The sequence below is a fragment of the Oryx dammah genome, unplaced genomic scaffold (genome assembly GCF_014754425.2).
Source record: "Oryx dammah isolate SB20612 unplaced genomic scaffold, SCBI_Odam_1.1 HiC_scaffold_14, whole genome shotgun sequence".
Taxonomy (NCBI): Eukaryota; Metazoa; Chordata; class Mammalia; order Artiodactyla; family Bovidae; genus Oryx; species Oryx dammah.
Window position 1 is genome coordinate 38710609 of NW_024070198.1, and position 21530 is coordinate 38732138.

The following is a 21530-nucleotide window of genomic DNA, read 5'->3' on the forward strand; positions in this document are numbered from 1 at the left end:
CATATTGGTTATTGAGTATTATGTTAGGACTTTGGAGTATGTAGTAAATAAATGTTAGTAATTTGGCATGTGGATATAATTGTAAATTCTTTTGTGTATAAGCTGGCTTGAAACTCAACATTAAAAAATGCTAAGGTCATGGCATCTGGTCCCATCACTTTATAGCAAACTGAGGGGGAAAAATTGGAAGCAGTGACAGATTTTATTTTCTCGGGCTTCACGGTGACTGCAGCCATGAAATTAAAAGACTCTTGTTCCTTGGAAGGAAAGCTAGACAGTGTATTAAAAAGCAGATACATCACTTTGCCGACAAAGGTCAATATAGACAAAGCTATGTTTTTTTCCAGTAGTTGTGTGTGGCTATGAGCATTGGACCATAAAGAAGGCTGAGTACCGAAGAAAGGTTAGTTTTGAATTGTCTTAAAAATCCCACTGAACCAGTCAAATCAGAAACAGTCTTGGAAAAAGGTGAGCCAGAAGGAAAAAAAAAATCAGAAAAACAAAATTATTTTCACACAGATACTTCACTCACTTCAAGTGTGTGGCACAGAGAATATGTACTGTGTATGTATTTCTGTCAGTAGGAGCTCTTTTAATTGAACCTCACTTAAGGTTAACCAGCATTCCTCACTGCCTCTGCACAATGTATTGGTAGATATGTTGGATGCTCTAAAGGCTGGTGGAGACTGGGTAGGAAGCCCTCTGTCTTCTGGTAGATTATAGGTTGTGTTTATTTCCATACCTGTTCATATTTGTTTTACTTGATACTATAATTACATAACTAAATAAAGCCATCAACTGTAAATACAAAAGGAATGACTTCCTGTTTCTATGAAGGCTAAATTGAATGCTTTGAAAAGACTAGATAAAGCTGTGTTGCATTAAAAAAAAAATGCTAGGGGCTCATTCTCAAAGAACATGGGATTTTATTTCCTGGACTAGGGACTGAACTGTGGCCCTTGTAATGGAAGCTTGGAGTTCTAACCACTAGACTGCTGGGAAATTCCCTAAATCATGCATGTTTAAAAAGTCATTGGTGGTTCTTTCTCAGTGGTCCAGGGGTTGAGCCCATCTTCCAATGCAGGGGATGTGGGTGTGATCCTTGGTCAGGGAACTAACATCGCACATGCTGAGGAGTGTCTGAGCCCTTGAGCCGAGACTATTGAGCCTGCTCACCGCAACTAAGATCCAGTGTAGCTATAAATCAGTAAATATTTTTAAAAAGTCATTGTTAAGCTCAAGTAAGATTGAAAGGACTAATGCCAGCAATGGTAACCGGTTCTTTTTCTGCTAGTCTTCTCATAAGAGAGAACTCATAAAGTGGGGTTTGGATGAGATTTAAAGAATTTCCATGGAATGGGGAACAGTGGTGAAAGGGAATATTAATTTTATATGTAATGTTTACATTTTTAAACACGTGGAATGTATTCCTTTATTTTCTGTATGATTAACATTAATAAAAATAGAGGATTGCTAGACATGCATTGTTGGATCAAATGCTTATCTTTTCTATTGATGCATATCAGTAGGATGGATAGCCATGTTGAGAAATATTAGATGCAGTACTTAGAGGTGAGGTTGTGAGTAGGGAGAAAAGATTTTCATACAGTGGTGGTTTAGTCACTAAGTTGTGTCCGACTCTTGCAACACCATGGACTATAGCCTGCCAGGCTCCTCTGGTATTCTCCAGACAAGAATACTGAAGTGGGTTGCCATTTCCTTCTCCAGGGGATCTTCCTGACCCAGGAATCGAACCCAGATCTCCTGCCTTGCAGGCAGTTGATTTACCGACTGAGCTGTGAGGGAAGCCCCTAATTTTAATTTTAGAAAAAAAGGTTTTTTTGAATAAAAATCTTTCTCCTGTGATTGCTTTACCCTAATTTAACTGAGTCAGTTATTGTATAGGGCAAGCAACTGAATCTTTTCCAGGACTGTTGTTTTACTTGCCCTAACTGGTCATGCTTTTCAAGATAATCACTTCCTAGTTAGTTTTCTTATCTGGCTGGGGAAGTCACATTTTTTGTCTGTCTTTTTTTTTTTTTTTTTTTTTAAGGAATCAGGGTTACAAAATTGACCTTTTCCCCCATTGTAGTATATTTTAAAAGTTAAGGAAATATCTTTATACCAAAAGACCTTGCTAGAATAAATTACCTTTGACCCTTGGTTATACTACATAGCCAGATCTCAGTGTGATGGCTTTAATTAAGCCAAGTTTCTTTTTCTGGTGGGTGATATAAATTAATGCAGTAACCTGCTCTGGTGCCTTTAAAAGCTTCATTACGAAATTGTGCTTGACTGGATAGAGACTGCTAAACAATAGTAATGCTATACTTTTGCGTTTTTCTTAGCTTAAAATTCAAACTAGAGAAAATATATTTGGATCATTTAACCCTGTAACTAACATACTCACTTTTGCTGGATTTCCAGGCTTCTATGTGTTTACTGTTGTGTTTGTTTCACCTATGGCAAAATAATTACAGGAATACTCCTTATCCAGGGGATCTTCCCGACCCAGGGATCGAACTGGGGTCTCCGGCATTCCAGGCAGACGCTTTAACCTCTGAGCCACCAGGAAGCTGCTAACAGGAATACAGATTGTGGTTATGTCCCAAGAGGTTTTTTGTTTTGCTTTGTTTTCTAGAATCAACCTAGAAATATCTTAGTGTCCAATTCAAGTTTTTCATTTTCTTTCCATTTTGATAATTTTACTTGTTTCTTTAAACACTATTTCAAGTATTTATATCTCTGTGTTTGGTAGAAAATATACTTTTTAGTTTATTCACTGTTCTAGTAAGTAAGACTCCTAGCAAGTTTTTTTTGTTCTTTAGAAGCTTTTTTTTAAATTGAGATAAAATTCACACACCATAAAATTCACTCTTTTAACATTATAATTCACTGGGTTTTAGTATCATCGTAAGGTTGTATTATCCTATCATCAACTGCTATATAACTCCAGTGTATTTCCATCATCCCAAATTACTTAGATTATAACTAGTATATATCATTTTTCTTGTCTATCTTTTAGTTTTTTTGTTTTGATCAGTGTGTGAGACTGAAAACAGTAAGTCAGAAAACTGTATTGTGAACGACTTATGAGACATTCAGTTCAGTTCAGTTCAGTCGCTCAGTTGTGTCCAACTCTTTGCGACCCCATGAATTGAGACATTAACCCAGTGCAATTTGTAGAGCTGGTTGCAAGTCAACTACAAAAAGGTGTTTTTATCCATGATCTCTACATTCCCAGTGTCTAAATTATTTCAGAGCAGGTTCCAGGTAGATACATTTGTCTGCAGATACTTCAGTATGTATTTCAACACTAGTTATTGACGTACCATCTTTCCCCCTCTTTATCATCGTTAACTTCGATACCCATTTTTACATGGGTCTCTGTCTTCTGTCTTCTCTTCTAGTACTCATTTTTCCATTCCTATACCAGCACCACATTGTTTTATTTACCATAGCTTTATAGTATGTTTTGCTACCTGGTAAACATTAACTCTTAATAATATGGAGTATAAAAATTATATAATCCTCCTAGGTACTCTTTGAAATAGGCAATTTTTCCCCCTTCTACAGGTGAGAAACCAAGAATTGGAACAGTTAAGTATTATGCTGAAGTACATGATAAATAGTGGAGCTAAAATTAGAGTCTGAGTTCTGACGTCTAAGAACACATTGAGGCTTTTCTGAAAAGGGAAACTATTGTTTACAAATTTTGTTCCTTGTTGTTTGAGATCATTTACACTGTATTTTCTCAGATTTAATCTTCATTATAACCCCTCAGGTATTTTGAACTTAAGTCTGTAATGTTTTAAGTGATTTTAAGTTTGTAAGTTGAATTTCAGTATTGACAATACCAGCATTTTTGTGTAAAAAGCGTGCTTTTTGTTTTCCCAAGTGAGTCTATGTAGGGGTAAAACCTCTGAGTTTGAAATTTGGTATTTTTGGTACCACACCATTAGATGGCATATGAGAACGACATTTATCACATTTGATTATGCACATTGTGTTTTGTCATTGCTGTAATTTTTTTAAATTGCAGTTCATAATGTTAATAAGACAAGAAGGCATAAACTAGGAAGAGGGCTTCCTAATGTTGGCTTGTCTTATCCTCTGCCAACACTCTAAATTGTTGCGTGTAAAATAAAAGTTATTCTTGTAAGGTTAAGAGATTTGTGGTAAGGGCTTCCTTTTACACAACTGACTGTATTAACATTTAAGTGTACTGTGTATTATGTGATTTAGTATGTGTTAGGTTTCAGTTCAGTTCAGTCGCTCAGTCGTGTCCGACTCTTTGTGACCCCATGAATCGCAGCATGCCAGGCCTCCGGTCATGTATGGATGTGAGAGTTGGACTGTGAAGAAAGCTGAGCGCTGAAGAATTGATGCTTTTGAACTGTGGTGTTGGAGAAGACTCTTGAGAGTCCCTTGGACTGCAAGGAGATCCAACCAGTCCATTCTGAAGGAGATTAGCCTTGGGATTTCTTTGGAAGGAATGATGCTAAAGCTGAAACTCCAGTACTTTGGCCACGTCATGCAAAGAGTTGACTCATTGGAAAAGACTGATGCTGGGAGGGATTGGTGTTAGGTTTACTCTGTGTTAAATGCTTGGTAACCTTAATCCGTGCCTGACGTACTTCCCAGCACATTGTGGGTCCTTGGTTAAAGTTTAATGATCATGAATAATGAAATGACTTATAAAAGCCTTGAAACTTTGGAGTGAATTTCCATCCTACTTTATAAACACTTAATCAAACATTTCCAAACTCTTGCATTTATGAAATGTCTAACGCACATCTCCAAAGCACTATGCCTAAAATGAAAGTGGATTAGTATTTGGGAGAAAAAATGGAAGAAATTAAAATACTGTATCTTTGTAAAAAATATTTTTTCATAAGCACAATATATATCCACCATGCTGTTTTTCTATAATAAGAAATTTCTAAAACATTGTTTCAATAGTTTTGGGTGGGGTTTCTTTGGTATTAATTAGGTTCTATTTTTAAAGGGTATAGTCTCAAAATGAAAAATTGCTTTTACATGCTGGCTTTCATAGACTGTTTCTCATTTAAATAAAAATCTTTTGTGAAAAGTAGAAATTCAGATTGAAAAGATAACTGTTGGGCCTCTAGGCATTTTCTTTCCTTTCTTTCTTATATTTATTAACTATTTCTTTGTCTCGTACCCCTCTCCCACTTTCATCAATATATTTACTTATTTGCTCAGTCCTAGTGTGCACATGAAGTAGTTCTGGAATTGCTAGCCCATATTCTTCTGACAAATAACTTGCTTACCAGAGTACAATATTGTATACAGTTCTTTTTGTCTTTATCTTTACAAAATACTGTTTTCCAAAGTTACTTAGTTTTCTTCCTTGTCTCCTACAGTGGGTTACATTTTCCATTTATAGCAGAGTTGGGTTTCTCTGCTTTTCATCTTGGGTTCCCTCCGTATTCTGATTAATTTGAACCATTTATTTTTGAGGAGATGTAAAACATGATCGTGGTTCAAAGAGTCAGAAGTATGTCAAAGGGTGTACTTGGAGAGCTGTCAGTTCCAGTCCCTTTTATCTCATTCCTGTTTTCTCTTCCTTCCATCTCATTTCCACCTACCCCTTGTTAGGTAACCAACCTCATTAATTTCTAATTTATCTCTCCTCTCTTTTTCTATACAAATGAGCAAATATATTTCTCTCTCTCTCTCTCTTTTTTTTTTTTAACAGAAAGGGTAGAGTACTCTAGCTACTCCATTGTGCTTTGATTTAATACTATATCTTATTATATTAATAATAAAGATATTAATACATGAATAATATATCCAGTTTATCCCCTTATCAGTTTATAGAATGCTTTGAATTCTTTTTTATAGCTAATTCTTTATAGTACTCTGTTGCATAGATGTGCCATAGTTTATTCAACCATTCTTTGGGCATTCAAATTCTTTCCAGCAGTTTGCAGTTAGACTGCTGCAGTGAATAGATTTGAGTGTATATATTTTTGTTTAGTTGAGATGTATCTTCAGGGTAAATTCACAAGCACGGGATTGCTGGGTTAAACAGTAAGTGGGTATGTTTTAATGTTAGTTATAGTAAAATTAACATCTGGAAAAGTTGTATCTCTTTGTGTTCTCACAAGCGCTATGAGGGTGCCTGGTTCCCACAGCCTTGTCAGAATGTGCTGTCATAACAATACTTTTTTATTATCCCCAAGCTGATGGGTGAGAATGGTATCAAAACATTCTAATTTACATCTCCATTGAACATCTTTTCATAGGTTTTAGGGCCATTTTTCTATCTTTGTTGTGCTCTTTACCAAAGGACTGTGGGCTTCCCTGGTGGCTCAGTTGGTAAAGAATCCACCTGTAATGCAGGAGACCCCGGTTTGACTCCTGGGTCGTGAAGATCTGCTGAAGGAGGGATAGGCTACCCACTCCAGTGTTCTTGGGCTTCCCTGGTGGTTCAGCTGGTAAAGAATCCACCTGCAATGTGGGAGACCTGGGTTCGATCCCTGGTTTGGGAAGATCCCCTGGAGAAGGTAAAGGCTACCCACTCCAGTATTCTGGCCTGGAGAATTCCTGCATCTGGAGGATCACAGATGGACACGACTGAGCCACTTTGACTTTCACTTTCACCAAAGGATTGTACTGTTTGCATACTGTGTTACTCAGCTTCAGCTTGCTAGGACAGCAGTACTTTATAGAAACCAGACATTAAATATGCCTTTTCTCTTTCAGATCTTCCATGGTGGCTTATTTTAATTCGGCAGAAAGCCTTGGTGGGCAAACTTCCAGGAAACCATGAGGTCTGTAAAGTAACCAAAATTGCTGTACTATCACTTTCTGAAATGGAACCTCAGGATCTTGAGCTAGAGGTAAGATGAAGTTTCAGAAAATTTCATGGCAACTTGATATGGGTACAATGGCAACCATGAGGATTTGATTTAATAGACCAGAATCATAGAGTTCTAGTGCTGGGTATCTTTAGAGTAATTGAGTCCTGTGTTTTCAGACTTTGGTGTGGAACCTTTGTTTTAAAATCTATGAAAGCCAGTATGTAAGATGCATAGAAGCAGAGTTGCACTGGTTGAGGTGGTGATGGGGGAAGAGCTCCTTGGGGCCCTTCCTACTTTGCCTTTGCTGGAAACCTACCTCTGCTTCTGGGGACCCCTGTGTGTGTTAGGCACTCAGTTGTGTCTGACTTTTTGCAACACCGTGGACTGAAGCCCACCGGGCTCCTCTGTCCTTGGGATTCTCCAGTCAAGAATACTGGAGTGGGTTGCCATTTCCTTTTCCAGGGGATCTTCCTGACCCAGGGATTGAACCCAGGTCTCCCTCATTGCAGGCAGATTCTTGACCGTCTGAGTCACTATAGCACAATTTGAAAACTGATCTGGGGTGAAGAGAGTCAGGAAGGTTAGATTTAATTTCTACTGTATCTTTTTATCTATATGTCTTGAAATTTTTCTAAAACTATATTTCTCTTGTAATTTTTTTTCTTAAAGTTGGGATTTTTGTTTTTTTAAAGAAGAAAAAAAACAAACCCAGTGACCTATTAGACTTTCATTTTCTAAAAGGAAACCAAGCCCACAAGTTGAGTAAGTTAGGGCCAAGATAATGAGATTGCCCAGGGCCAGTGTTCGTCTCCACACTGGCAGAAATAACCCATGAAAGCACTGGTATCATGCCTACTTTCAGTGTGGGGATGTGGCATCTAGGGGTGTCATCACACTGTCATAGCACTGGCCTAATTTGATCACTATGTGGTGTACCAGACAGGCCCTGAGGGTTAAATGGATAATCGTGTTTCATCCGTTGGGCTGTTCTGTGAAGTAGGCACTGTTATAATCCATGTTGCACAGGGGAAGAGAGAAGGCTTGGCGAGGATTAACCACACAGCTGGCTTGCGGTACATCTAGGCCTGGACTGAGGCCATCTGTTCCTGTGTCCCTCTGCTGGGCTTGCCTCCCTGTTACCTGAACTGCAGGTAACAGGTAGTGTAGTGTCCACGGCCCTACAACTCAGTATGTGTTTTCTAGGCTGAACTTTGGGGAAGGAAATTGGGGTACAGGGTTAAATTATTTTAAAAAATACATACAGGCATATCTTAGAGATACTATGGGTTTGGTTCCAGACCATTGCAATAAAGCAAATAATTATAATAACATGAATTTTTTGGTTTCTCAGTGCATATACGAGATATGTTTATATTACACTATAGTCTGTTAAGTGTACAAGAGCATTATGCGTAAAAATAAAATACATACCCTAATTTAAAAATACTATTGCTAAGATACTAAATGTGTGCTTAGTCACTCAGTCGTGTCTGATTCTTTGTGATCCCATGAACTGCAGCCTGCCAGGCTCCTCTGTCCATGGGGATTCTCCAGGCAAGAATACTGGAGTGGGTTGCCATGCCCTCCTCCAAGGAATCTTCCCAACCTAGGGATCGAACCCAGGTCTCCCACATTGTACACGGATTCTTTACCATCTGAGCTACCAGAGAAGCCCTCACCACCATCTGAGTTTTCAGGGAGTCAGTCTTTCCACAATAACATCAAAGATCACCATAACAAATATGATGATAATGGGAAAGTTTGAAATCTTGTGGGAAATTACCAAAATGTGAGACACATGATGCGAGCAAATGCTGCTGGAAAAACAGTACCAATAAACTTGTTCATTGCGATTGCCACAAACCTCTTAATTTGGTTTTTTTTTTCTTAAAAAGTATCTGTGAAGCGCAATAAAACAGGGTATGCAGTAACAATGTAGTAATTTTTGTGCTTCAGATCTTTCTGGAAGTTTGACAGTCTAACAAACCAGTATTAAAATGAATTTAGGAGGACACTGATACTCTGTTATAGAAATTTAAAAAAAAGATTCAAGTACTTATTTCCTTTGATTGGTACTAGAGATAGAATACTATTCACTATTGCTGATCCTCAGACAAGTAACTTCGGTGGCAATTGGGCCGGTTAAAAACAAGTGTTTTGCAGTTTTTGTTTGCATTTTATTTTAGCAAAGAGCAGACTAAAAAAATTTTATCCATTGATTAAGCCAGTAAACTTGTGTCTTTTGGATGACTGCTGACAAATTGAAAGATCAGCATGGCTTCCTGTCACCATTCTTGGCCTTGAGTGTGAGCATGGGCAGTGTGCTGGTTTGAGCAGTAAGCTGGGGGCCTGGACAGTTAGATTTAGAGCAGAGACCAGCTCCTCAGCACCTTGGTCACCTGTTAGTCATCAGTTTGCACATCTGGCACCCCCAATTCTGGGGAAATGAATTATCCTTATCCAGAGGCCTGCATAGGACGCCTAGTGGACTTTTCAGGAAGATGCTCTTCGTGGCCATCAGTCTGTATCATTTGAGGTTGTTGTTGTCGTCCAGTCACTAAGTCATGTCTGACTCTTTGCAATCCCATAGACTGTAGCACACCAGACTTTGCTGTCCTTCACCATCTCCCAGAGTTTGTTCAAACTCATGTCTGTTGAATCAGTGATGCTATCTAACCATCTCATCCTCTGCTGCCCTGTTCTCCTTTTGCTTCTAATCTTTCTCAGAATCAGGGTCTTTTCCAGTGAATTGGGTCTTCACATCAGGTGGCCAAAGAATTGGAGCTTCAGCTTCAGCTGACTATTGTACAGATGGTGGGTGGTGGAGGGGGAGGAATCTTTAGGAAAGAACATTTAATGGAATTTTAAAACAAAAAAAAAATGTGACTGTGATGACAGCTTTTAAAATGTCTTCATTCTGAAGACTTTTCCTTTTCTTTCTTGACACTCTCAAGTGAATGAGATCATCTTCACATACAAATGAAAATGAGATAGTCCCACGTAGCTGAGTGTTTTTACAGTACTGTTGGACAATCTGAGCGATGGCATTTGCCAGGGTACTAAAAGTACAGTCCATGTTAAGAGCTGGAAATATATAATGACCCTTGCTAATTAGGGATAAACATGATTATAGATAAAGTATTTCCAGATCCCAATTTAGTGATAGTTTGTCATGGCTTTCTCTCAAGAGAATATAATTTCAGAAATTTGCATTTAAGCCTTTTTTCCCCTTCCTTTAATTCTGTTTTCTGTTAATGGAGCTTTGCGACAGTGAACAATAGAAGGGCAAAGAACAACTCTGTTGAAAATCACGAACTATTTGCTTATTTTCTGACATGTTAATTTAAATCTTTGGTATTCTTGTTCTAGTTTCCATATAACGCCAGTTAAAAAGAGCATTTAGAAGCATGATAAATTTTTGTGGGGCTTTTTATTTTTGATTATATAGTAATTGTAACTGAGAGGAGGAAAGAATATTCTCCCACATAGAAATGATCAATGTCAATATTCTGGTTTTTAAAAACAATTTAGTTTTAATTGAAGGATAATAGCTTTACAATATTGTATTGGTTTCGGTCATACATCAACATGAATCAGCCATAGGGATACATAAGTCCCCTGGTTTCCATTTGTCTCCAGCTCTTTGGAGGAGCAATATTCCAAATTTTCAGAGTAGTTTTTGTATTTTGCATCTTTGCATAGTTTTCCTACTTCTGTTAAAAAATTCCTGTTATTTTTCATGACCATATGTATCTTATGCACATAAGACTTTCTTAAATGAAGCTGACTCTTAGGTCTTCTTGAAAGTGAAAGTTGCTCAGTCATATTCAACTCTTTGCAACCCCATGGACTATACAGTCCATGGAATTCTCCAGGCCAGAATACTGGAGTGGGTAGCCTTTCCCTTCTCCAGGAGATCTTCCCAACCCAGGGATCGAACCCAAGTCTCCTGCACTGCAGGCAGATTCTTTACCAGCTGAGCCACACAGGAAGACCAAGAATACTGGAATGGGTAGCCTATCCCTTCTCCAGTGGCTTCCTGACCCAGGAGTCGAACCGGGATCTCCTGCATTGCAGGCAGATTCTTTACCAATCCTGCATTGTAGGCGGATTCCTTACCAACTGAGCTATCAGGGAAGTCTAGGGCTTCTTAGTATGTCTTGATAATTTGGACATCTGTGTCTGTGTTTGAATACCCACTGCTTTCTCCCTTTCCCCTCAGGACCCCTGGGCTCTTTATTGTGGTCACTGTTCTCAGATTTTCTAGGACTTCATCTGTCTTCTGTCATTGGAGCAGAAGCATTTTGTTACAAAGTTGGGAATTAATAGTATTTCTAGTTTTCTACCCCAGTTGACTTTTTACTTTACTTGTATGGCTTATTATGTTTGCCAATTCTTAAAATAATTTTCATACTATACAGTTCATCCATTTAAAGCACATAATTCAGTGGTGTTTAGTATATTCACAGATTTGTAACCATCACTGCAGTTAATTTTAGAACATTTTCATGACTCTAAAAATAACCCTGCACTCATTTGCAGTCACTCATTTTCCTCCAAACCCCAGGCAAATCCTAGGCAACCACTAATGTACTTGCTGTGTCTATATAAATTTGCCTGTTCTGAACAGTTCTTCTACATGGCATAAAATATGTAGGCTTTTGTGTCCGGTTTCTTTTACTTAGCACCGTGTTTTCAAGGTTCATGCTTGTTGTAGCATGGGTCAGTGCTTAATTTCTTTTTATCCCTTTGTATGGATATACCACATTTTATTTATCCTTTCATCAGTTGATGTACGTTTGGGTTGTTTTCATTTTGGGGCTATTTGTGAATAATATTGCTGTATGTTTATATACAAGTTTCTGTACATAACAAAACTTGTACATCTATGTATAAGTTTTTGGTAGACATTGTTTTCATTTCTCTTGTGAGAAAAAGAAATTCTATACCTAGGAATGGAATTGCTGTATTATATAGTAACTCTGGGTTTAACCTTTTGAGGATCTGCCAGACTGTTTTTCAAAGCAGTGTGCCATTTAAAAAAGAAAAGACCTATGCAAGGATATGAAGAATCTTTGGAGTTCAAATAAATGAGAACATAGATATTCTTTCTTTTGGGAAAACATCCTTTAAAGTTTCATAGGCTTATGTTCCATGTCTGCATATCTTATTTGCTGTATCTTGTTGCTTTAATAGATAACTGCATCATTTTCCATACTTGGTTTCCCATTAGACATCTGTTTAAAATTTTAGCTCCTGATGGACATAGATAAATATCAACTTATAAAGTAAAATCATTTATTTTCCTTTCCTTATACAGCAGCAGCAGCAACATCAGCCCTTAATCTTGGTTGTGAACTCTAAGTGGTTAGAGCAGTAGAAATACTAGGGGAGCAGTGTGGTGCTGGAAAATCCCATGGACGGAGGAGCCTGGTGGGCTGCAGTCCATGGGGTCGCGAAGAGTCGGACACGACTGTAGCGACTTAGCAGCAGCAGCAGTGTGATGCTGTGGTTGTGGTTTTCTTTTTGAGATTGTGTGTATCAATGTTGTGATAAGGGCCTAAGCACATATTATGCAGAACTGGCTGGGCCTCTGGAAAAGGGAAGGTGATCTTACTGTACACGCTGTGTGTGGTAATCCCATGAGCTCTGTCTAAACAAAGCATTTTAGGACTGGAAGGAATTCCGAGAAGTTTTTTCTATATTCTTATTTCTTGGTAGGACTGAATTTAACCTTTAAAAAAAGATAGTGAACCTATTTGCAGTGCAGCAACAGAGAGCCAGCCAGAGAACGTGTGGACATGGTGCGGGGGTCGGGGGAGGAGAGGGTGGGATGAATGGACAGAGTAGCAAGTTGTCACCATACACAAAATAGACTCCATGGACGTGAGTCTGAGTGACCTCTGGGAGGTGGTGATGGACAGGGAGGCCTGGCGTGCTGCGATTCATGGGGTTGCAAAGAGTCGGACACGACTGAGCGACTGAACTGAACTGACACAAAATAGACAGATAGGAATTTGCTGTATGATTCAGGGAACTCAAACCAGGGTTCTGGGGCAACCTAGAGGGTTAGGATGGGGTAGGAGGTGGGAGGGAAGTTCACGAGGGAGGGGACATATGCATACCTATGGCTGAGTCATGTTGATATATGGCAGAAACAATACAATGTTATAAAGCAATTATCCTTCAATTAAAAATATATAAATTTATAAAATGAGATAGTGGTCATGCTTTCTTTTCTAAAGTTAACTGTATATTTATGCTGACTGTCACTGACAAGTGCTCAGGCGTGTCTGACTCTTTGCAACCTCATGGACTGTAGCCCACCAGGCTCCTCTGTCCATGGGATTTTTTCCCAGGCAAGAATACTGGAGTGGCTTGGCATTTCCTTCTTCAGGGGATCTTCCTGAACCAGGGATTGAACCTGGGTCTTTTGCATCTCCTGCACTGGCAGGCAGGCAGATTCTTTACCACTGTCTATATATATGGGTGATTCTAAAATAGTCATTGAAAATTTTTATGTTTAAAGTAATTTTAAATTTCTCTTTAGAAAAATCAACTTTAAGAGAGATGGTGTGGTGACTTTATGCTCTGCTGTGCAGATCACAATCCTTATCTGAAACCTTTGTGGCTGAATTTATTTTAGAATTCAGTTTTTGAGGGCTTTCCAAAAGGTTATCCCATGTATTTTATTATATGGGCAATTAGTCTGGGATGTTACCCTACAATACTACACATTCATACTTCTTAAAGAATCATATAAATATTCATTCTGAGGAAGGTAAATGATGACTAAAAATAGCCCCTCTTTGGGGGTTATTTTATCATTAGATGAGCTTGTAGCAAACTTTAAAAATAACCTTTAAAATTTTAGCATTTTTTGAAGTTGTTGGTAAGGAAGTTAAGGGATATTGGGCCTCTGTCAACTCTGTTCCAAGCCCCAGAGAAGAGTAGATTAAAAAAAGAGAAAGAAAAACAAGGAAGACATTGCCAGGCCTAGAGGGAAACTGCATCTTATCTTCATGGACTACAAATGGAATAGTAGCTCAAATAGAGGCCATAGGCCTCCTAGGTTCTGGATCCATAAGTAGGCAGTGGTGGGTGGAGATATGGTCCCTACACAGTGAAAAAAAGTGAAAGTGTTAGTCACTCAGTCCTGTGACTCTTTGAGACCCTATGGGCTATAGCCCACCAGGCTCCTCTGTCCATGGGATTCTCTAGGCAAGAATACTGCAGTGGGTAGCGATTCCCTTCTCCAGGCGATCTCTACACAATAAAGGGAACTAAATGGAAGCCTAGAACCCTTTTTAGTACTTGAAGCCTGGAGTGCTTCAAGTGGCGCTGGAGTGGACTCCCCAGTTTGTGAAAGGAGGCTGTTAGGTTTTGTGCTCTAAGTGGGATGATTGTGCATAAAAGAATCCTTCAGTCTGTTAAGCCAGTAGCACCTCCCTTGAGAAGCAGTGGTTTAGGCAAAAGATATGGTCTGAATTATCACAGTAGCAATCAGCATGAAATAGTTGGGGTTGATAGAAGAGACTTTATCAGGGAGAGTAACGGAAGATGACTCGAAGGTTTCTTGCTTAAGTGGTACAGTTGGTGGTATTGCCTGAGATAGGGCATACCAGAGAAGGAACAAGATTTATGAAATAGACGTTGGTCAGTTTTGGAGATGCTGAACTTGAGAGACTAGTGTCAATAGTGGGCAGATGTTATATTTTTGGGTCATGAGTTCAGAGCAAAAGAGTAGAGTTAGAAATGTGGAATTAAACATAGTAGTAATTAAAATGAAGATGTGTGTGTTAGTCACTCAGTCGTGTCTGACTCTTTGCGACCCCACGAACTATAGCTCAGAGAAGCTCACCAGGCTTCTCTGTCCATGGGATTCTCCATGCAAGAATACTGGAGTGGGTTGCCATTCCCTTCTCCAGAGGATAGAGGATGAATTTTTCTCAGCAGAGCGTGAAGGATGGGCAGAGAGCTAAGGATGGAATGTCAGGAACCACCATCATGTTTAGAGATAGAGAATGCTAGACAGAGAAGGGACAGTCGGAGGTCTGGTAAGAGCCCAGAGAGATGGGTTTCATGGGGACCAGAGGAAGAGACAGCAGGAAGTGATCATTATTGCCATGTTCTTTGATTTGTCCTTTTCAGAGTTGGCGGCGGGTGGGGGTGGGGGTCCTTGTTTCACTCTGCCTCGGGAATTTCACTGGGCCATCACTCCTTGATCTACCCAAGTCAGACTAGCATCCTCACAGTTCCAAGGACTATGGCATAGAGATTTCAGGGTTGAGGAATGACTAAAAAAAAAAAAAAAGATTCAGTAAGCTTCAGTAGTGTTAAAAGGTGGTAGGAAAGAGGGTAGTAGAAAGAGTTTGCAATAGAGTAAAGGGGAATGAATGACAGGACAAGGTCCCAATCCTTAAGGGGAGACAGTGGGAAGATAGCCTTGCAGAGAAAAACAACTCCCGTTCTTTTGCAAATGAGAGTGTGGGTGCAGGCTAGGTGTGCTGCTACAAGATTACTTTAGAATAGCTAGATATTTAGAATCATCTTTGATGTATTCCTGGGGGAAAATCTTGCTGGCTTGAATGCTCTTAAGGAATAACTGTATCTGACAGGTGCATAATATTCTGTTGGAATATTAAAGTTGTAATAACTTATAACTAGATTTCAGGCATGTTTTCAGATTTTTTTTTTAAAAAAACAAAGTGCAGCAGCAACAGGGGACTAACAGAGCTTCTTGGCTGTCCCAGGAATTCTGTGCTAACCAACGTCAAGGGGTGTGAGGTGTATTCATGGAAGAAGAGAAGTGATGGTTTCCCAAGACTACTCTTATGACCTATGTGTGAATCTGGAGGTTACCACTTCACATTTGTAACATCAGAGCCCATTCATTCATTTAACAAAGGTTTTGTTTTTTTTTGTGACCTCCTGTACCAGGTACTGCTAGTGCCCCTGGAGATATGAGTCAAAAAGCAAAGGTCTCAGGTGAACGTGGGGCAGGCAATAAACATTAACACGATTCAGTTCAGTTCAGTCGCTCAGTCGTGTCAACTCTTTGTGACCCATGAATTGCAGCACACCAGGCCTCGCTGTCCATCACCAACTCCCGGGGTTCACTCAGACTCATGTCCATCGAGTCAGTGATGCCATCCAGCCATCTCATCCTCTGTCATGATTATGTCTTACGTTGAAAAGTAATCAATGCTATGGGAAATAAAAATTGAGTGCAATAAGAGTGGTGGGTAGAGTACCAGGGGCAGAGATTATGGTGAGATATCTCGGGAGATATCTGGAGGGCATCATTGACTCATTGGACATGAGTTTGAGCAAACTCTGGGAGATGGTGAAGGACAGGGAAACCTGGCATGCTGCCAGTCCACGGAGTCGCAAGAAGTTGGACAAGACTGAGCAACTGAACAACATTTGGGAAGAAGATGAACAGCTAGAACAAAGGCCCCGAGGTGGAAGTAGCCCCGATGTGTGGGAAGCAGCAGGTAGCTGATGTGGGTGGAGCGGAGTAAGCAAAGGGAAGAGAGCCACAGGAGATGAAGGCAGGGAGGGAAGATGAGGGTCTAGTTTGGGATGTGTTGAGTGTGAGGTGCCTGATGGAAATCTGAGTGGAAATGTTGGCGTTTGTGGTTCTAGAATTTGGGAGAAGAGCGGGGCTGGAAATATACCATTGAGAGAGAAGGATTGGTATGTCGATGGTATTTGAATCCAGGAGACTGGACGAAATCACTGAGAAAGTGAATGCAGATAGGACTGAACCTGGAGGTGCCAAGATGTTAGGAAGTGAAATGGTTGGGAAGGAACCAGTAAAAGAGGTAAAGAATGCCAGTGGAAGTCAGATGAGACAGTGTATCAGAGAGGATGAGGGACAGAGGAACTGTGTCAGATGCTACTGAGCAGTTAAGATGGGGACCAGCAATCCACATTGCATTTAGCCAAGGAGACCACATGGGTCACACTGAAGATAGGTTAAGGTGGAGTGGTGGGGGCCAAAGCCAAGTTGCAGTTGGCTGGGGAGAGAACAGGAGGAGAGGAATTGGAGGCAGTGAGGGTTGTAAAGAAGTAGGATCCTAGCTGGCACAGGAAGGTGTTGGAGGAGAGAAATATCTGTGTTTCTGTGCTGGTCGAGTGATCGGGCAGAAAGAAGGGAACAGGGAGAACTGCTGGAGCAACATCCATATGCTTGATTCTCTCTCCTTCCCCATCACGTCATGATCTGGTTAGTTTTGCTTGTGTGTGTGCTAAGTTGCTTTAGTCATGTTTGACTCTTTGGGACCCCACAGACTGTAGCCCACCAGGCTCCTCTGTCCATGGGATTCTCCAGGCAAGAATACTGGAGGGGGTTGCCATTTCCTCCTCCTGGGGTTCCCCCTGACCCAGGGATCAAACCAGAATCTGCTGTGGCACCTGCATTGCAGGTGGTTTCTTTACCTCTGAGCCACCGAGGAAACCCTTGGAAGAAAATTTAAGTTAGTTCGGGTTTCAGCAGGATGACTGTAGATCTTTTTTAACTTCCCCTTGGGTTCCCTTGTCTTCCTCTGGTAGGTCAGGAGGAGTGCAAAGTTGTAGTCGTGTTGTGAAACCCATGTACATTGAGTGTTTGATAGCCAGAGCTTTAAAAAGACATAAAACCCATAAGAATTTGCATTACATGTAAATTCTTGGTTCAATTATCAGTCTCCACTTCCAATCTGATAAAACAGGAACAGTCTCCTTCCTTTTTTAAAAAAATAACTTTCTATCAGAACTTGAACTAGGACTTCTCTGGCGGTCCAGTGGTTAAGAATTCGCTTTGCAGTGCAGGGGACACAGGTTCAGTCCCTGGTCTGGGATGAGCCTGTGCTCTGCAACAAGAGAAGTCACCACAATGAGAACCCTGTGCACCACAACTAGAGAGTAGGCCCAGCTCGCTGCAGCTGGAGAATGCACCCGCCCCCCCGTTGCCCGCCAATACAGCAGTGAAGACCCAGCACAGCCAAAAATAAATAATTAATAATTAAAGAAAAAAACCCAACTTGGACTAGTTTTTGCTCTCCTTGTTTTTCTCATCCTGTTTATTATCTAGTAATAGTTATTTTGTAAGTAAGACGCTACTAATAATAAGCATATAGTAAATGTTACCTCCTAATAGGGTTCTGCCACTTAGCACAGCAATAAAACCAGTGTATTGAAAAAATGGCATTAGTCTGCATATGGTTAATAGAATCCATGTGTCCCCTTCAAAATGTTTGGTTTGTGTGCTGAGTCACATGAAATTATATGTAAAATGCTCAACTCTAGCCAGATGGTCGTCTCTAGAACCTTTGTGCCTTTCTCTTGCCTAAATCTTTCCATCCTCTTCCTCACCTTTGTGGGTTAGACTGCTCATTTCCTGCAGTTCCAACTTTTTGGTTCTCCAAATTTAATCTCTGGACCCAACGAATGTGTTTTTATGCTGATTTTACCAGTGTGTGTGTGAGGACAGAAGGGGAAAGAGTAGTTGAAATGTCCAGATTTTAAGATTGCTAATAGAGCAGACTCTTGGCATCTTCTCACCCAAAACACTCCACTAACTAGCATTAATATTTAGCACAGATTGCTGTAAAGAAATGTTCCTAGAGCATAGAAAATCTGTATATTGCACTAATTTTAATCTTGTGTGTCTATACATGCTCAATTCTCTTCAGTCATGTCCAACTCTGTAACCCCATGGACTGTAGCCCACCAGCCTCCCCTGTCCGTAGGATTATCCATGGCAAGTATACTGGAGTGGGTTGCCATGCCCTCCTCTAGGGGATCGTCTCCACCCAAGAGCTCCGCATTGGCAGGCAGATTCTTTGCCACTGAGCCACCTGGGAAATCTTAGATGCCAATTTGTAAAGCATTAATGAACCCCAACCAGAACATTTTATTCTTCAGTTATATTAGATAAGAGCTTGCTATAACCCTCCCCCAGTATGTCCTGCCCTGTATTTTTTGCTTGTGCTCTGCTGTAGCTTTCTAATCCTTGAAACCACAGCTGTGTTCTCTAATATCAGTGGACTACTTGGTCATTTTACTTGCTCTTGAGGTTTTTAACCACAATGCTTGAGCAGTAGCTACACTTGTGCACTCATGCTAGAACATTTAGCAAGCAGATATTAGTATAATGAATTCTCTTTCTCTTCCTAATTATGTAGCTCTGTAAGAAGCATCATTTTGGAATTAACAAACCAGAGAAGATTGTACCATCTCCTGATGACTCAAAGTTTCTACTGAAGACCTTTACGCATATTAAATCCAATGTGTCTGCTCCTAATAAAAAGAAAGTAAGAGTTTGACTAATATGGGCTTGGAATTCATCTTTAATTAGTTTTAAATGGAGGGGTGACTTTCCTGCTAGAACACTTATTTTCAGACTGCTCATCATTTTAAAACACTGTCTCTGCATGTCCTTGGGATTATTTTTCACTTTTCTCCTAGGGAGTTGAGTGGTATCCACATAATGCCTTGCATTTAATTCCTGCAGTAATAGTAGATACATTTCTTATAGGTTAAGGAAAGTAAAGAAAAGGAGAAGCTGGAGAGAAGATTACTCGAGGAGTTGCTGAAGATGTTCATGGACTCAGAATCCTTTTACTATAGCTTGACCTATGACCTGACCAATTCCGTGCAGAGGCAAAGCACTGGGGAGGACCCCCGTCCCCTCTGGCAAAAGGTACACCTCACAGCTCAGAGCAGGGTTTGCCTCCAAAGCAATTTATGGCCCTGTTTGGCCTCTGTGGGAAAACTGAAGCAACATGTTTCTGACCTATTTGTTTTCTACCTTTTTCAGGTTGATGACCGATTTTTTTGGAATAAATATATGATACAAGACCTTACTGAGATTGGTGTGAGTAGTTGTTTCTGAAATATTCTAAGGTAGTTATAATTGTTAAGCAAATATTTTTAAGTTGTATTAAAAGAAATTTTAAAACTCACATAATGTTTTACCCTGTAGAATGGGAATCATTTAGCTAAGGAAAACCAAGGTACTATTTTAAGGCGATTCACAATTCAACTATATGGCCACAGACTTATCTTTTTAGCAGGTTCCCATAGGACATTCATAATTTAAAGCTATGGAACTAATGTCCATAGAGTTCCTCTAAAAGGTATTTTGTTTTTACCCATTGGAAATGTTGAAGCCCAGTTTTCCTTTAGTGAGATCGTGAAGTGAAGTCACTCAGTCATGTCCAACTCTTTGCGACCCCATGGACTGTAACCTGCCAGGTTCCTCCATCCGTGGGATTTTCCAGGCAAAAATACTGGAGTGGGTTGCCATTTCCTTCTCCAGAGGATCTTCACAACCCAGGGATCAAACCTAGATCTCCTGCATTGCAGGCAGACTCTTTTACCATCTGAGCCACTAGGGAATCCCAATTATTAAATGTTCCTGTTTCCTCATTTGCATTTATTGCTGGAACAAAATTAAAACTAATGAGAATGGTAATGAAAATAATGAATGTGGATAGATCTTCGCCTCACTGTTTGCAACTCTAATCACCTTCCTGAGATCCTGTCTACAGGCTCCATAAAACAGAAATGTGAGGGGACTTGGAAGATATGCTTGTAAAAAAAAAAAAAGGTGGATTTGAAGTTGATGCTGAGATCTGTATCAAGGGTAGATACAGATATGGAGACGGGAAAAAGAGGGACAAAGAACAACTTCTCTGGAGCACTTTTCATCCTTTACTGTCCCCGGATGCAGTCAGTTGAGAAATTTTCTGAGTATTCTTAGTCTCAAAAACTTAAGAGGAGATCTTTGCCTTTAGTTAATACTTACCTAATTACATTGGATGACTTTTTAAAATTTTTATGGGCATGATTTTTTTTTTGGTTCATTGACTGCTTAGATTTTAGCTGGGTACAAAGCAAGACTTTGTCTAAACTAGAAAGTAGAATAGACCTTTGTGTTTCATAACTAAGTGATCAAAGTTGGTTTTACTAAAGGCTTAATACAATTGTGAGTTGAAAAGCAACCTTTAAGCTATATCTTCTTTTATATGAACAGGAATAACCATACTAGCTACATTTGTCAAATCCTTATTATAAGCAGACAGACATTTTAGATTTTACTCATTTAATCTTCACAGTAACCTTATGAGGTTGTTGTCTTATTTCACAAAGCAGAATGTCTGGAGGCCTGGAGAGGTTAAGTCATTCTTCTGAGTGAGGGAGTAAGTGGTGGAGCCTGAATTTGTACCCAGCCACCCAGCTTCTAGCTCTGGTCCTTCTCAGGCAGCTCTTCTTGAATGACCACCATAAAGGAAATGAAAGGCTCTGCCCCCTCCTTCCCTTCATTCCTCAGTGTTCTCCAGTAAGCAGAAAATATGGTTAAAGAATGGAAGTTTTCTGCTTCTAATAAACTAGCAAGTATGTGATGTCCACTGTTTGGATTTGAGGAAGTAGCAGTGCTGTACAGAATAGAAATAACATGGTGTTCATATTACTTTCAGACACGAGATGTGGACTTTTGGATCATCCCCATCATCCAAGGTTTTGTGCAGATTGAAGAGCTTGTGGTTAATTATAATGAGTCATCTGATGATGAGAAGAGCAGCCCAGAGACCCCACCTCAGGAGTCCACCTGTGTAGATGACATTCACCCACGATTTCTAGTGGCTCTCATTTCTCGCCGAAGTAGACACAGAGCAGGTAAGTGGAGGGCTGTAATAGTGTGCAAATCAG

General features: G+C 39.9%; 1 protein-coding gene across 4 annotated transcripts in view; it reads left to right on the forward strand.

Annotated features, from left to right (window-relative positions):
• The window catches only part of INPP5F (inositol polyphosphate-5-phosphatase F), a 91451-nt gene that overhangs the window by 39363 nt on the left and 30558 nt on the right, over positions 1-21530 (forward strand). For 3 of the 4 annotated variants that reach the window (XR_005723547.1, XM_040254869.1, XM_040254871.1), the window contains exons 3-7: positions 6733-6869; positions 19001-19129; positions 19354-19518; positions 19636-19692; positions 21299-21497. Coding sequence is in view for 2 of the 4 variants with exons in the window: in XM_040254869.1 (XP_040110803.1) it covers positions 6733-6869; positions 19001-19129; positions 19354-19518; positions 19636-19692; positions 21299-21497 (687 nt within the window). In the remaining 2 variants the exon portion in view is untranslated. The remainder of the gene's footprint in view (positions 1-6732; positions 6870-19000; positions 19130-19353; positions 19519-19635; positions 19693-21298; positions 21498-21530) is intronic. The other variant, XR_005723548.1, reaches the window with a different exon arrangement.